Genomic DNA, 17,655 nt, shown 5'->3' on the forward strand with positions numbered 1-17,655 from the left:
TATCTGAAAGATAAGAAAAATTGTTACATTATTGACACATAAAAATTGTTATCTTCTTGATCAAGGTACATTTGTATTGTGCTACTTTTTTTTTCACCCAAAAACTAAGTTCCTATTTTATGGCAAAATTTCAATTAAGATACAAATGAGAATCGAAAAATAAGACTATAAAGAGTTATTAATCAACCAGATTAATGACTTTTTTTAAATCTCAAATCAACTACTATAATCACTAGGATTTACACTAAGTTTTTTTTTTTAACTTATATTTATATCTAGACGTTTCTTACGTTATTAAAACAAACCGGCATATCTCATAAGCTCGCTTAAAGACGTTGATAAAAGCTAAGCTTTGATATCATTTTATATGCAGTTATGTTTGGATATTTAAACAATCTTTCTTTATGCTTAAAAAAAATTATTGATAAAAATGGAGAAACCCAAAATATAATTCCAGCTGTTATATTCATATCAAGAAAGTTAGTGCTTTTTAAGTTATTGCTACCAAATTGTAGCAATTATTTCCAATTTAAAGCTACTTAAGCCTTATGTAGTGCTTTTGCTTCTTTCTTTGTGTTTTTCAAGCTCAACTCTTTTGTTATTAACGAAAAACACAATATACTATTTTCTATTGTTTTTTTTTTTTTTTTTTTTAGCGAAAAATGAAATTTATGTTTTATTATCTAAGTGTTAGATAAACTTTAAGCGTTTTTTTTGCTGACTTTGGTTGTTGTAACTTTATTTACTTTTCTAAATAAAGCACACTAGAAGCAATATTCTTGTTTCATTTTATGGTTTAAATTCTTATTTATTGTTCTTTTCTGATATTTCATTCTGCTTTCTAAGCCTTTTCTTTGATCAGCTTGAAGGATGTAGAAACAAAAGTAAACAGTTGAAAATAAGTTCTTTTAAATATTAAAACTAAAAGTCATTAATATATTTACTCTAGATCAGTGTTTTTCTCTCCTTATACCCTGATCAGTATCATCATTCTCTAACCGTATAGTACTTTAGTGATTTCTATGTGGAGAAAATCTATAAACGGGCTCCTGAAAGGGCAATTCCTTATCAAGGTGGGAGTTGAACGTGTCGGTTGAAGCTGCAGAAAATATTTCCTCAGATAGTTGATTCCACAGATTGATGACTCTTTCGCTGAAGAAATGACTTCTAAGTCTACTCATGGAATGCTGCACGGGGAGCTTCATTGCAGATCTTTTCTACTATCTTTGATAGCTCCTCATCTGTTGAGAGTGATTCTTCAGAGGAAGAAGACTTGCAGTCTCTACAGTTTTCTGGGGAACTTTGAAATGTTTTCGTATGAATTGAACCTGAATACCATCCTCTACATAATGAGCATAGGCAAATAGTGGCCACACATTAAGACATGGACTTCTGGTACCACTTTTGTATAACGAGATTGACATTTCAGATTCTTATGAGCTTTTGTTGGTAATTATAATTTACTAAGATTTTATACCTATTATGTTGTTAATTTATTTTAGTTGTAATTATTTCTTTTAATTTCACCAGAGAATACAGTTAAAAATAAAGACTTGTGACTCTCCCAAAGTTTTCTGTTTTTGTTGAAAATTAAAACCTTAGGTAAACTATCAATTAAATACAACATTAACTAATGGCTTTCTTCTGATAAAAGTATTATTCTTGTCTGGATTAAACACTTCATAGGGGACTCACCAGCTGAAGTTTTATAAGAAAGAGGTGCCCAAGTTTAGTGCAAGATATAACCTTTGCATGGTGCTGAACGTCGTTACTTCTAAACCTAAAAAGATATTAAATTAGAAGAATTTCTCTTCAATAGACTTTCAAGAATGTCTGAAATATATAAGGCTAATAATTGTCCACTCAATGAAATTTTTTGTTGACTGCTCATTAAGACATACTGCTGTTCCTTGTTTTTGCTAAGTTTCTGATAACATAAAAAAAAATAGGGACAAAGACCACACTGTCTTTCCATAACAAACAAATACAAAGTTGAAACAATAGGGAAAATCTTTTCAAGACAGAGGAAATCAATTCTGTTAATATTTTGTGAAATCAATTCTATGAGTCCTGGTTGAACTTCGTTGAAGTAAGGATGCTAGGGCTGTTTAAAAAAGTTTTTAACATTATTAGTTTTAATTTTCACATTTTAATGTAATTTTATTTATGTATACATATTTTTTTTTCTCTTTCTCGTATTGTGCTGAAGACAGCCCTTGGACATAGGGCCAAAATATTCACAGCATTGATTTCCACTGTCTTGAAAAGATTTTCCCTATTGTTTCAACGTTGTATTTGTTTGTTCTGATAACATGTTTTACATTTGTCATTCAAAACTAGCTTTTTAACTTTTGACGCCAAAAGTAAAATTTGTTGATATTATATTTTTTAATGAAAAGAATTTGAAAGCAAATTTTTTCGTTGGCTATTTATTAAGACATACTGCTCCTTGATTTTGCTAAGTTTCTGTTAACATCAAATCTTCTCAATCGAAGCAAATGTACCATAAATAAAATTCAAGGAAAAGAATGCAAATTAAGACCTTCTGAGAAAAGAGCATAGGCAAAATCCGCCGGAAATCTACTGCCACAGATCAGGGACTCGCCATTCTTAGCAACAATAAAAGCGAAATCATCCACAATTTCGCTAAGTATTGCAAGATAGTTCAATCGGTTAAATAAATTTACTTAAAAGTTCACTATAATGAAAACTAATTTTTTTAAATTGCCAGGTTAATTTATTTGCAGAAAAACTGTCGTGTTGTCTGTAGAAAAACTGCTTTTTCTACAGACAAAGTAGTCTCTTCCCACGTTTTGTGGCGGTCTAGACGAGCAGAGAGATTGACCTGTCTCCGCAACTGTTTCGTGATATGCTTAGGGCCGCTCATCTTTTTTCTGCATTTTTTGACTACTTACATGGTTCTGGTAGAAATCCAATGCTGTCATTTCAATTTCGTTTGGCGTAAGATCTCATCAGTGGTCTCATCAGTGATTTGATGGTCTCCCATCTTTCCTCAGGGTCGTGGATTTCATTTTCATTCAAATTTAGGGCATCAAAACCATTTCTTAGCACCATATTTAGAGTTTGCCAAACTCTAAATCTTGCAAGTTATTATCTTGTGGGTTACAAATCTCGATTCAGGCTTTTGGTTCATTCTTTCTGTGAGACGCAAAACGAAGCAGTGCGTTTGCAAGCCATAGCTTGTGATCGGACCCTGATTGCAGCGTTATACGAGCAGTAGTCTATTATTGAGATTTTTCAACATTAGCAGACGAGAATGAAGTCAATTCGGGCCTTAGTAACACCGTCGTTGGAATACCAGGTCAGGATATGGCTTGGATTGAGATGAAATATGGTGTTGGTTACAACAAGATGATTCATGAAAGCTTAGTCTACCACCATTTGCCCCTTTTCTCATTTATGCCCCAGTCCAAACTTTCCAGGGACTTGTGTGCAGGTATTAGATAGACTAACTCTCACGTTGAAGTCTCTTACAATAACCAGGTAGTCTCGTGCACTAATAGAAAAAGATAGTTGTTACAATTCCAAATAGAGTTCATTCTTAGCAGTAACTGTGGCATCACGATTAGGGGTGTATGCAGAGACATTGGATACGTTTGCAGGGCTTCCTTTAAGTCTAATCCTAGCCAGTCGGAGAGAAATGGGATCCCACTCAAGAAGTGCGTTACTGTTTCTTTTTGTTCATGATGAAACCGACGCCACGGAGTCTCGAGTTATCATTTATTCTAGAGCAGAAAAAGTGGAACTGTTGTAACGATTTGGGCACTGTAATTACTGTAAAGCCAGAACCAGAGATTTTGGTCAGAGACACGCATAATATATCAATACTGTACTTCTCCATCTCATGGAGAAGGAAAGCTTGGGTAACTTCTTGTTTAACAGATCTGACGTTCCAACAACCAATAGTTATTCTTGATTTCGCTTGCTTTATGACTGTAGTTAATTTTCCCAAGGACATAGCTTGTCGATCTTTCAACTTTGTCACCATAGTCAAAGTTGCTTTGCCTGCTGGGAACGCCGTAGTATGGTTGGGTTACTTACTTCTCTATTCCTGCACCAAGGGGCCGCGTCTCTTGCCGGGATCACCGTAGCAGTATTCATAATTTTTCTAGGTCTAAGGTCCATTGATATTTCTTGGGAATGGAGTTAACTGCAAGGTCTGCAGTCTTGTGAGTGCCCCAAAATGTCGAGGCAGCCCTTTGCAGTTGTCCTTCTGCAAAGGATCGTCCCACGATGGTGTTCTGCATGACCATGCCCATTGCTCGGAGGAGGTTTGTAACTCAAGGGACGTGCCCACATGCCAATGGGCCCTGCTGAGTGTACATTTATGGGGTCTTCTTCCGCCTCCATCTTTATTTACGGCCCCAGGGTGAGGGTGCCCCAGTTTCTACTATGGACCCCTTGGGACCACATCTCCCTTTGTTCGCGCCTCTTAAATAGGTACCCTACATATTTGCGGGGCGTCCCTTATCTGCCGCCTGGGTACACGCTGAGTGGCCTGGGGGAGGCCCCTACTTAGAAAATGATGAATTAGGATACCAACAGGATATTCCCTTGCCCATGTTCCTGGTTTAATTGCTTTAAAGGGATCTCTTTCCCTGTTTTCACTTTCGTTTTTTCTTTTATTTTTGAATATTTTCTACTATCTTCACTATTAGTACGACTAATATCGGTATTTCCTCTCAAATAAATTTTACGAAGTTTTTTCTTATAATTACTAAGAATAGTTGAATTTTTAATTTTAAAGCTATTATTATCATTGCTTTATTTATTCAAATTTTCTTTCAACTTTGTTACATTATTGACACATAAAAATGATCAAGATACATTTGTATTGTGCTACTTCTTTTTTTTTTTTTTATCCAAAAACTAAATTCCTATTTTATGGCCAAATTTCAATTAAGATACAAATGAGAATCGAAAAATAAGACTATAAAGAGTTATTAATCAACCAGATTAATGACTTTTTTTAATCTCTTTCAGTCCAACAATGGGAGATTTTAACAAGTAATTACTTTAAATCGCAGTTTGGAGCGATATACGGATTTTCCGTCCTTGTGATGCTCCAAAGATGACAAAAATTCATTTGGTGTAGGTTGTGATTGTTGGCCTAGACTCTTGTGGAGGATTCTGCAGCTTCCCAATTGTAAATGGACTCCTGAAAGGGCCATTCCTTATCAAGGTGGGAGTTGAACGTTTCGGTTGAAGCTGCAGAAAATATTTCCTCAGACAGTTGATTCCACAGATTGATGACTATTTCGCTGAAGAAATGACTTCTATGTCTACTCATGGAATGCTGCATGGGGAGCTATTATTATATATATTTTCTTTCTTTTACTTTCAATTTGTCAGTAAAACGCTTAATACAAAATTACATTAAAACATATGATTACACTTTTCATTTTCTCTTTTTTTTTGTCCTGTGCTGCTTCTCTTCTTTAATTTTATTTGAAAAATATTTGCGATTTTTGGAATAACTTCAGTAAAAAATATGTAATTATTGAGAAGGGTTAACAGACGCAAGAATAGGCCATGGACAAAGCAAGCCGGATGACGACCAAATAGTTATGATTTTCTCTACTTAGACCAGCAAATACAAGAAAATTCAACCCCCGAGGGGGGCTGGGGGGGGGGGGGGTCAGGTGAGGAATTGTACTGGGAAAATATTCGAAAAGAGTATCAGAAAACATAAACTAAATAGTATATGTGGAACATTAAAAAAAACTTCTTATTATGTCGAGAAAGAGAACACAAAAACAAAATGAAACATTGTTCCCACCTCGCTCTTTATGCAAGGCAATTTCTATCAAATGCATTTGCAGAAAATGATACCTATGGCCTTTACCTATGTCAGAAATTCTGCATTTGAACACTAGACAGCAGAAGGATTTTATTCTTGAAAGATTGAGTCTTTTTTGTCAATGTTCAGATCCTGCTCATGCAGAAGTCCAAAATAATTTTTTGTAAATTTTAATAAGTACCTCAGATGAGAATAAGCAAAGGCTACAATACAGGTTTTTTAAGATTGTTGAGGCCACCTCTGACACACTAATTATCTTATATTAACCAAGAAACCTTAGAGCAATAAAGGAAATTTCATATAAAACAATAAAGAAATTTAAAGACTTCAAGAACATCTACAAGGGTGAATATAATTTCGTAGAATATTAAACAATATTGATGTCAAGTTCAGTTTAATTCGGCTTATCCAGGTTTAAAAGATATCCAAGATTGTTTGCCTTGTACTTTCTAGTTAGAATACCTTATATCAATTCAATTCAACAGTTGCATCAGCACTTTCAGTAACAATGTTAATTTTTGCATCATTTGTAGTCAACTGGTCTTACTCGATCCTATTTGGAAGATCCTTCAAAGTTTTCCAGGTTACATCTGAATTACAGAGTTGTGTTAGCTAAGTGGTTGGTGTGCTGGGTTGGGAATGATGCGTCCAAAGGGCACTGGTTTAATTCCTGGCGTGGCCACTTATTCGGTTTGGGTCTGATGCTCTCATACTTACTTACACCTGAATAACAAGAGATATCAATTCAAATATAGGAAACACTATCTACTGTAATTACTGCAACATACTAAAAATTCCAGGCAAAGGTTATTGTTCTTAACAGATGCTATCAACACTTATAGACAAAGGTGTTCTTGGCAAGCTATGTTCTTTTACAGCACTCAATATATAGGTTTTTTTACACTATCTTTTCAAATGTAGGTAAAGAGCAGCATTAAGACCTATTATGGACAACAAATTTTCTACATATATGGAGGGGGGCTTCCCCTTTTACAATTCCCACTTTTTGCACTGAAGATCGATTTTCTGTACCCAAAACTTTAAGAACAACTGCTTAAACAAAGGAGATATAGAACGTGAATAAAAAGTATTTTCATAGTTGCTCAAGAATGTTTTATTCATGTTCATTTGCTTTAGACTCTTAAAGTTTCCATTCAAATGCTTTAAATCAAATGCGTAAATGAAACTCTTGCAATTACCCATTGATCATACTCGTCATATTTATATATGCAATACATGCAACCAGTAAGCACTATCAAATTTTAGCGAAAAAAGAGGCTAAGGAGAGGACTGGCCTCTCATATACGAAATAATGTTTGTACATTTAGCTCTTTACTTTGCATTTGAAAATACTTGTTATTTATTTAATCTGTGTTCATTTGTATCTTCACACCTAAACTTACTCTAAATATACAGAGGTCGGCTAGCACCCCCAAACCTCACGCCTTAAATCGAAGCTTAACTTTTACAAAACAGTTGATTGTGAGAAAAGCTCATTTCGTATTTGTGATAATATTAATTTGTCTAAAATGTAAAAACTAAAAACAAAAGAACTTAAAAGCAAAAAGGCTTAGCTTCAATAGCCTCTATCTTGAAAGTGACTTTCCTGAACTCCACCCACTCCAATTATGAACGCCCCAATTGCTGGCAAAAATAATTTATATCCTCTACAAGATTGGATGATGAAGGCAAGAAAGCCTGCTCGAGGGACCACATTTATTGAAATATTTAATTTTAAATAGCTTTCTAGATAGGATGTTTTTCAAAGAGAAGTAAAGAGTCACATTAAACCAAAGAAGGTAGAAATAAAGTCTAATTCAAAGGGACACGAATCAAAGTCAAAGAATAAAGAAGACCCAAAAGAACAGAAGCTACAGTGAGTAATCAAGTCAAGCATATAACGAACAGAGACTATCACAAAGAGGTGTACGCTTTAAGGCTTCTATAGGCCAGGCTGTCCTTTGCGCTTTATCGAGAATAATTGTTATTTCGAGGAGTGTTTGTCGTAACATCATCAACAAAGAGAAGATCATTAAACAACATGTGCACATTTAGCAGAATTCAGGAAGATCATATCTCATTAACACATTTTTCGTTACTATGGGCCATAGTTTACTCCTTCCTAGGTTTCAATTACCGCTGCTATCACTATAAAGAACCAAGCAATTTTCGGTTGGCATGGCCCGTGGTTCACTATGGCCCGTGGTTCACTCCTTCCTAGGTTTCAATTACCGCTGCTACCATCATAAAGAACCAACCAATTTTTGGTTGGCATTATATTCTCAAATAGGAGAGTACACTTAATATACCATCACCTTGGAAACGATGATGCAGTGTTTTGCTTAAAATCGTATTTTATTTTTAACATTACGTTTTGTTAATTACAATAGGCACTAGATACAGCAATGTCCTTTCAAATGGTGTATCCTATTAAACGCTATTAAACAGCTATTTCTCATGTTTTACTGTCCCACTGGCAGTTACAAAAAAAGAGCATATACCTATCGATCTCTATCTATGTGGCAAAGCTGTCCGTATCTCGCAGGTGAGCTTAAGGAAAGTAGGAAGTAAAACCTATATTTAATATCCCATCTACAAAACAAAAATCATGATGATTATTGGAGTTTGATCACTGAAGTAATACATAGTCTTTTCAAATCTAACAACGAGCAAAATTAAATTAAGAGAAAGAAAATGAAAGTTTTCTTGCGGAAGTAAAGAACGGACTTGAAATTTGAAACGAGCAAAAATTATTTCTTCGCCAATTATTCAAGACATATCTACAATGTTTACTCAAGTGTACTAACTCTTAATACTTGCTTACATCAGCAAAAAAGTGGCTTTTCTTGTTGTTCAAGCAAGGCAATTTCAATGGTGTACTTTTTGTTTTGATCCAACGGCATTAATGATTTAAAGGCTATTTTTCGAACTTCCCCTAAATTTGGGTTCGAAGTGACTATTAAAACTAATCGAGATAATAGTTACCATTCCTGGATCAGCTAAAATAGCTATTTTTTGTCTCTAACGAGTTTTCTTATTTTGGTTACTATAGTCCGTTGTTCGTTCTTTACTAGGACCCCCCTCCCTAAAAAAATGGAAAAGGATATACCCAAAAGATTGTTAGATGAACATACACCACAAAGGTGTATCGATTGCTATGTGTTTTAGAGTATAAGTTACTATTAGTATGAGTCACCCTCCATTACAGCATATAAGCGTGCACTTTGCCTCATGACAACTACGCTTCTTTCCAATATGTGTCAAATCAATAAACCAAATAAATCTCCAGTACAAAACTTCCTTGGTTTTCAGTAAAACAGAAGTGTTTAGGATTAACAATACTTCTTGACTACTAAGGTCCTTGAGTCGGCCTTGTAATGTCCTGCTACAGCCGGGTTCGATTAGTTGACGATATCTGAATGTTTATCACTTCTTGAAATTTACCTACTGTTTTATATATTTCCTGCATATACAATAGACAAATAACTTATTTTGAATCATTTGAAATAAGAGATTTTACTTAGAAAATACTCAAAATATTAACAGTTTATGATGACATTAAGATAGGCTAAAAAGCAGTTTCAGGTTCTGTTTGCCCTCCAAATCTTCTCAAGAAACTCTTCCAGTTCATCCTCCCTGAAGGATTTTGATACTTGGTACTCAGGATTCATAATAATTGCTTCCATTTGCTGAATCTCTTCAATTCTTTTTGATGATAAAAGAACTTGGTAAAGTAAACTACAAGCCTGAAATTAAAATGAAAAAGTATTGGACTAGTTACAGGTACGAAAGGCCAAAAATTTGGAAGTAGGAGCAAAATTTGTATCCCCCCCCCCCCGCTAACATTGATTCTATATTTGACCCTGACAAGGTTAAGACTAACAAACCAAAAACTAGACACAGGATCAAATATGAAATAAGAACCTAGAAAATGCAATATATCCATGATAGAAAATAAAACTTGCTACATGATATAAAACATGATGAAGTTGACAAAAAGTTACATTATGTCAAACTTACATTATTCCAAGCATAAAATAAAATCTGATAAAGAAAAAAAAATAGAGGAGTTTGATTAGATAAACTAATAAAGAATTGAAAACTCTAGAAATTAAAAAGATAAGATACGAAACCGTCAGAAAAACACAATACATCTACGATACAGGTAAAGTAAATAAGAAGCTTAAAATAAAATCGAATTGAATACAAAATAATATTAACCCTTACAAAAAAATAAAATCGAATAAAATATAAAATAATTTGGTTGATTCAATTTCAAGGCTGAAATGAATATTTGAATAAATAAAAAATAAGAGGACAAAAGAAATGCAAACAAAAGCAAAAATACAAGATTCTCCTGGTTAAAAATAAAATTAATTTTTACAATACTTTATCTTTTTACTTGTGCTATATAAAGTTTGTTTTTTACTAACTCGCACGGAAAGATGCTCATATCATTAGGAATGTAGACATTTTCTTCGAGAATAATCCAGACCTGCTCAAAATTTTTTTTTTTTCATTTTGATATGTTCTCAATATATTTTCCATAAAAAAAGAAATTTTAAGCAAGATGAAAAGTTACGGATAAGGCTGAATCTAAAGTTGGATCGAATGATAGCATAGTTGTCGTCTCGTGCTGAAACATTAAAGCTGCGGGACACCATAAATAAAATATATAGCAAATTGCTTTACACAATGTAAAGGAATATAGCTTAAATAGTATCTCAGTAGTTAAAATTTTTCAATTAGTCTCGGCTAAAAACATGTCCCCCAAATATGCATTTTTTTTTTTTTTACCGAATACACGAAATTTTTACTGAAATTACTACTAAAAATACAAATTTTTCAATAAAAAACTGATAATATGGGAAAACTAGAAGGACATTCTTGACACTTTTGATACTAAAATTCTCGTTCTATTGGATTTTCGTTAGATTTTAGTATTAACGTTTTTTTTAAGTTAAAAACGTCAAGAAAAAATAAGTTGTAGCCTACATTCATTGTTTTAACAATGCTTGGCTGAATAGTCCAAAGTTTAAAAATTACATCTAAGAGTATAGGAAACATACAAGAGCTAAAACTGTCTCTAACTTGGAAAAGAAAGATCACGAACGTCATCTGGAGTTTGGAAACTTCATTTGACCCAAAACTCCTGCATATTTGTCTTTCCAGGTACTTTAAGAGTCACATGTGGGGAAAATAAAGTATAATTCTATACCCATTATGTCTATCACCTATAAGTCAACTAGCATTCTTAACTTGCCAAGATGTTTCTAAATTAACACAAACCTGCCTTTTGCAGACTTTTGTTTAAAATACATTCTTGAAAATGAGACATTCCAGTTAAGAAATTTTAGCTTTAAACTCCATTTTTTATCAATCGCGTCAAATATTCCATGATCGTTAAAGATTTCCTCTTTTTTTAATGAGGTTATCAGACCCTACACTGTAAGCGGCCCTGTAATCCTCGCCTACCCATATCAAATCACCGATATCTAACTCTCATAAGTTGCCCATTCCAGAACCACATTGGATTTTCCATTCGTAACCTTCTTGCACTGGTTTCTGTAGCGACCATCTCCCAGCATGCATGCTTACATAGATTCATTCTTGCAGACATGAGAAAATACTGAGAAGACATAACAATAAGAGGCTTCTTTCATTTTTCTCTCATTAATAAATAACAAATTTAAAATTACTTATTTTAAATTCAATGATTAATTGAAATTAAAAATAATGTGAAACCATACGCTACACTCCAATGTTTTAGCTATCCTCAAGCCACCAAGCAGGCGCATCAAGTATATTCAAAATAGATAGCACTGATGGTTTAATTTCGGTTGTCAAAATAGTCTTAACAGCTAATTATCAATAAGTAATTTTTTATTTTTCAGTTTACCTTTCTCTAACGTCGGATAAGAGCCTTTATACCCCTTATGTGAGCTAATTTATTTTCAATTTTAATTCTAATAGTTTCTGATGGGAAAATTATTTCACAATTTCTCACATTTGATGGGATTGCTCAGGATGAAGTAAACCAAACTACGAGTTCTTGCCACTTTGCGTCACTAGTGCGACAGTTATTGCCACTCAAAATATAATCTAAGTGGCAACGGCAATGACGCTAATCTTATCCCATGAAAAAAAAGTAAAACATGTTAAATGTAATAGCAGATATTACGTAAAAACTTCTTTGGATAATATATTGGAATTGTGCTTCGAACCTCAGGAGTTTTCTTGACTGAATCTTTGAATATTATTCAACTCTCAGGGAGAGGTTCCCATCCTCGAAAAACACCACATTACGCACAACAAATTTACCGAAAAAACATCACACAACAAATTTAACGAAGAAACAAAACTTTCAACATAAAACTTACAACATACTAGCCAGACATCTACATTATGAGATAAAGAAGATGGCGATACCTTGGTCATATGTCAGATCATAGACTTCATAAATTGCTCCTCCATCAGCAGCCAGAAGGCAACCGTCATCGAGGAAGACCACAGAACACACTCCATAAACGTACAAACATGAAAGAAGAACCCTTCAGACGGATCTCATCCCAGTGTGGAAGGATATCTACGCAGTGGCCCACTTGAGGGTGGACTGAAGGTTACTCACTGACGCTCTGTGTACCTCTGAAGACACTAAGATTTAAGATAAGGTACGTCCAATAGACTTCATATGTGATAGTCAATATACTTCATACGTCAGAGCTAGTTTACCTTTTTCTTTTGATCCCAAAAATTATATTATGTCTTCTAATGTTTTCTTGTACTCCTTCCTCTTTAAGTGAAACCCCGATGTTGCTAATGATATCTATTTTAGAAAAATTTCAAAGAAATGACGTCATCTATATCGAACACATGCCCAACATTGTATCTGTTTGGAAAGATGTCAAAAGAAACCTGGTGACACTTATTTTTGAAAGTACTACAACGGAGAAATGATCTGTACTCTTTACGTGAGGGTCCGAAATTTCATTTCAATAAGAAACTTACCTTTGGTAGGCAATCCTTACGAATGAGATCAAGCTCCCTTTCTCGTCTTTCACTTTCTTCATCTTTGTCATCACTTGTTGGCAAATCAATGAGCCAACCACCAGAAAACTCAATAACTTCCTCTCGCAAACGTCTTATGATTCTCTGAAAAAATACTATAGATGAAAGCCAAATGAGAAAAAAGCACGTGGAAAAAAAAAGAAGAAAAAGAAAAAGAAAGACGGAGCAGAAAACCATGAAAAGAAGAAAGCTTTATGGTTAAAACAAAAGCAGAAAAATAGAAATTAAACCAGAAAAAAAAGAAAGAAGAATTTATAATAAAACTGCACATTAGAAGTTGAGATTAATGATCAAGGTTTAATCCTCATGAGCTGGCTCAGTTCTTTAGCCCTGGTAGATACAAGCTGACGTCTCCCCTCTGGTCGTTTCGTTCATGACGGTTAGCAGTTTAGATCTTCGAGGCTTCCACTACAGCATCAGAAATTTCAGATTTCCTTTGTTCGGTTTATGCTCTGGCTTCTGGCCCCTACACGCTTGTTTTGATGACGTTATATTTCTTTTTTTTTATGCTAGTATTTTTGGGATTCTTACAGTCTATTTCCCTCTCCCTAGGTTTGTTTTTGTTTTTATTTCACATTGATATTTCTTTAGTAGGCCTAATTTCATTACAATTTCTTCTCCGTTGGATACAAAGCGTACCGAATAAACTTAAAGAAAAAACTGTTCCATTTTGTACCTATTTTCGGTCCTGGTTATGGTTATATGGTTTAAAACGAGGGTCAATGGCGTGACTCTAAGCTCAGCCGGAGTCAACCCAGTTATAAATGGGCAACGGGAAACACTGCGTCACCTGAAAGCGGCTTTGCCGAATACTCCAAAATCTGAGAAAACGAGTTTGAAAATTTTGACATTTGTATCTCAGAATCGACTATAGCTAGAGCTTGAACTTTTGTTTCAAATTAAGAAGAAAAACCACTTATATCATTGTGCTTATTTTTATTGGCCTAAGGTAAGCCGTTCTAGAGATAAAACGGAATGACTATCAGCTTTGGCAGAACCACCTGGAAATTCTGGAATATAGGTAAAAAATGGCAAAACAGAATTAGCTCAGCATGAATTAGAAATGTGACTTTCGGCTCAACGTATTTCATCAGGTAGAAAAATTTTAATCAACCAGTTCGTGGTAACGAACTGTAAGCAAAAAACGACCCGGCTCAATAGTGACCAAGACTCTTAAAAACGGAATTTTGATACCAATAGACAGATCAAAAGAATCAGGTTTTTCTGCTGATTTTCAATATATAAGTTTTATCAAGTTTAACTCTACTCATCAAAAGTTACGAGCCTGAGAAAATTTGCCTCATTTTCGAAAAAAGGTGGAAACATCCCCTAAAAGTCTTAGAATGTTAATGAAAATCCCACCATCAGATTCAGAACATCAGAGAACCAGCCTGCAAAGGTTTCACTATGAGCGAAAATGTGGATTTAGAATTTTTTGCCAGAAGAAAGATCAAGGATACATGTTTATTTGTTTTGTTTTTTTATTATCCCAGGCGTGATTCTATCAGCCCAGTGGTCCTAGAATGTTTTGAAAGGGCTCATTAAAACAGATATTAAAAGTTCAATTGCCCTTTTTAAATAACCAAAAATTAGAAGGCAACTAGGCCCCCTCCAATGTCATTTTTTCCTGGAGTCACTGAAGTCACTGGACCAAAATTTTGAGATAGCCATTTTGTTCAGCATATCAAAAAATCTAGTAACTATGCCTTTGACGATGACTTAATCCCCCATAGTCACCGGGGGAAGGGCTGTAGGTTATGAGCTTTGCCCATTGTTTAAATTTGGTATTGATTATTAGGAAGCATACAGACGTTTTCAGAGGGGATTTTTTTCTGGCAGGGGTGGGGGGGGGGTAGGTACTGGGAGGATCACATGGGAGGAAACCTTTCCATGGAGGAAATTTTTATGGGGAAAGAGAATTTTCCATGAAGGGGGTGCCAGATTTCCCAGCATTATTTAAAAAGCAATAGGAAACTGAATAAAAACATTAAAACTTTTAACTTTAAACTTTACAACATTAAAACTTTAAAAGAACAAAAATTATTATGCATATGAGGGGGTGTGCCCCCTCGTCAATACCTGCTCTTTACGCTAAAGTTTTTTATATTACTTTCGAAAGAGCTATTTGTTCTTATTAAACGGCCTTTTTAATTCGAGGGTCATTCTTAAAGAATTGGAACAAAATTCAAACTTTTATTCAATTTGTATAAACTTTATTCTTATTTCGAACTATTTATTTTATTTAAATTAAGTTTTTTTATATTTAGTTTTGAAAATTAATTAGAAGTTTTACTGTAAAACATAACAAAAGGTCAAAGAGAAGTCTCACTTAATAACAAGCTCCTTGAATTTCAGGTTTAAACCTTCGGGGGTAGTGGCTACTTAGGGAAGATTTGTTTTTACCTGAAGTGCTAGGTACCTAAGCTTTGTTACAACTTGTAATAATTTTTTACATATGCCACATCTACTGCTGGCAGAAAACGGTAAAGCGATTCTGCATCTTTTATTTTTCCTTTTACGAAATCAACTGATGTGCTAGAAGGGAAGCAGCAGCTTTTAGAATAGAACAGAATTTTATTATTTATTATTATTTAAGAATTAACGACGCTTCTTGACTACTAAGGTCCCTGCGTCGGCCCTGCAGTGCATTCCTGCAGCGTGATTCGATCTCTGGGTCCCGTATTACCAAGCTAAGGTCAAATCTACTGCGCCACCACAGGACACAGAATTTTATTCACAGCATGATTACTGAATTTGAATTTTACGCCGCAAATAGCAGTAGTATACACAATATATCATATCATTTACAAATCATATAGGAAGAATTTGACCTTCACGTCAAACATAATTCTTTGTACAAATACACACAAAAAAAGTGAGCACTTAGTTAGAAAGTCAAAAATGAAAAATACATAGCAACAATAAAATCCATGACTAGTATTCCTGATTATTATACAACTCAACAAAACTCTTGCGATATCTTTCATGTTTAGCGAAGATGGGAGTGAATTTGGGGACTTGTAGGGATTTTATACGGGACGGTTGGTTGCGGACGGGAAGGTAGGGTTGGGGGATAAACGTAACGCAATCGGAACGTAATTGCACAGCATTCGCTGCAGGCATATTGGACAATGACCTCCTTAGGCTAGTCTATGGTGCAGTCAGCGCTACAGAAGGAATATTGTCTGCAAACAAAGTTTTATAGAACAGCCTTTTGCACAGGCCTTGCTTATACAAAACAACACAACAATTCCTTATTGTTGCTTAAACTATAGTAACTTCAACTTTGAAAATGGCACTAAGCTAAAATCGATGTCCTGAAACGTGGAGTGGCCAGGTTCAAAAAGCTTCATTGTTATACTCCAGACGTGTGAATACTACGTCATAATGTCTTGCATCGTGTAGCTCATGATTTAATTACGATTTTTAGGCACACATGAATCTGACCATGTACCAAACTTTAAGACAATGTAACCACGTTTTGTTCAGCAAATCAGTAGCTTTCGCCAAAATAGAACATGCTGCATGTGATTCGGCAAAATCACTTTAAAGAAATAAAAAAAATGCAGTTCGGCAAAGGAGAACCGCAAAATGAAGACAGTTAGAGACGACCAAGCAATGTCAATTAGACTATTCGAAATATTTTTTTCTCTTACACAAGATACCGTTTGTAACTCAGTTTTGACAAAAACATTATTTCGGAGAAGCTACTTTCAGGCGACGCTGTCAGCATGCGAAAGCTATTTTTTTCTACGAAAAAGTTTAAAATATATTTTCATAGCCTAAAAGTAGACAGGCTCTCCTACCCAGAACTATTGGACAAAGCATAAAATATATTTTCATAGCCTAACAGTAGACAGGCTCCCCTACACAGAACTATTGGGCAAAGCATAAAATATATTTTCATAGCCTAACAGTAGACAGGCTCCCCTACACAGAACTATTGGGCAAAGCATAAAATATATTTTCATAGCCTAATAGTAGACAGGCTCCCCCACCCAGAACTATTGGGCAAAGCATAAAATATATTTTCATAGCCTAACAGTAGACAGGTTCCCCTACACAGAACTATTGGGCAAAGCAAAGCACTAGTGTCCGTTATTTTTTTAGAATGTTTTATCATCTCAGTCCCTTCATGTTACTTATAAATAAATTTCTTATAAAGCAAGTCGAAAGCACAGGCAAGGTCCTGTGTTAGGAGCATCTAAACCATTTTAAGAGGGAGAGTATCAACACAAAGATTATTTTTAGCTCTTATATAAACATACACAAAAAAACAAAACTAAAAAAAGATAAACTTATTTGACCGCTCATCCAGAGTTCACTCGAACAGAAATCTAAAGTTCTACTTCCCTGTTTAAGAGTCAAAAGGGATTCGAAGGGCTAGCTCCACACCTAAGTCCATTAATTCCCCAAACATGTCCAATCAAAATTTGAGATAGGCAGTTTGTTCAGCATAGCCGAAAGGCCCAATAACTACTTATTTTATGCACTTACATCTTGTTTGCCGATTGAAAGTCCCAATTGGGATACCGTTATTGTATCTCCTTCATTGTTTATTTTTGTGTCTGACCTATGTTATTATTTCTTACTTTATATTTTGGTATTCACTTTCTTTTAACTCAAAACACAACTTCGTTTCTTTTGAACTTTGTCAACAACTTCTCAATAAATTAGTGTCTATATCTCTACTTTTGGAATATTACTCTTTGGTCACTACAATATTTTAAAAAGCTCTTTCTAAACGCACATCAGTAATTCCTGAA

The 17,655-nt window shown here is 34.5% G+C and overlaps 1 protein-coding gene across 1 annotated transcript in view; it reads right to left on the bottom strand.

The window, feature by feature from the left end:
- Positions 1 to 9,308: 9,308 nt before the first annotated feature.
- Positions 9,309 to 17,655, bottom strand: part of LOC136024881 (nuclear pore complex protein Nup107-like) — an 84,418-nt gene continuing 76,071 nt past the window's right edge. The window contains exons 12-13 of the mRNA XM_065700412.1: positions 12,830 to 12,973; positions 9,309 to 9,567 (exon numbers count right to left, since the gene is read on the bottom strand). Of these exons, the coding sequence (XP_065556484.1) occupies positions 9,403 to 9,567; positions 12,830 to 12,973 (309 nt within the window). The 3' untranslated portion in view covers positions 9,309 to 9,402. The remainder of the gene's footprint in view (positions 9,568 to 12,829; positions 12,974 to 17,655) is intronic.

The sequence above is a fragment of the Artemia franciscana genome, chromosome 3 (genome assembly GCF_032884065.1).
Source record: "Artemia franciscana chromosome 3, ASM3288406v1, whole genome shotgun sequence".
Classification (NCBI taxonomy): domain Eukaryota; kingdom Metazoa; phylum Arthropoda; class Branchiopoda; order Anostraca; family Artemiidae; genus Artemia; species Artemia franciscana.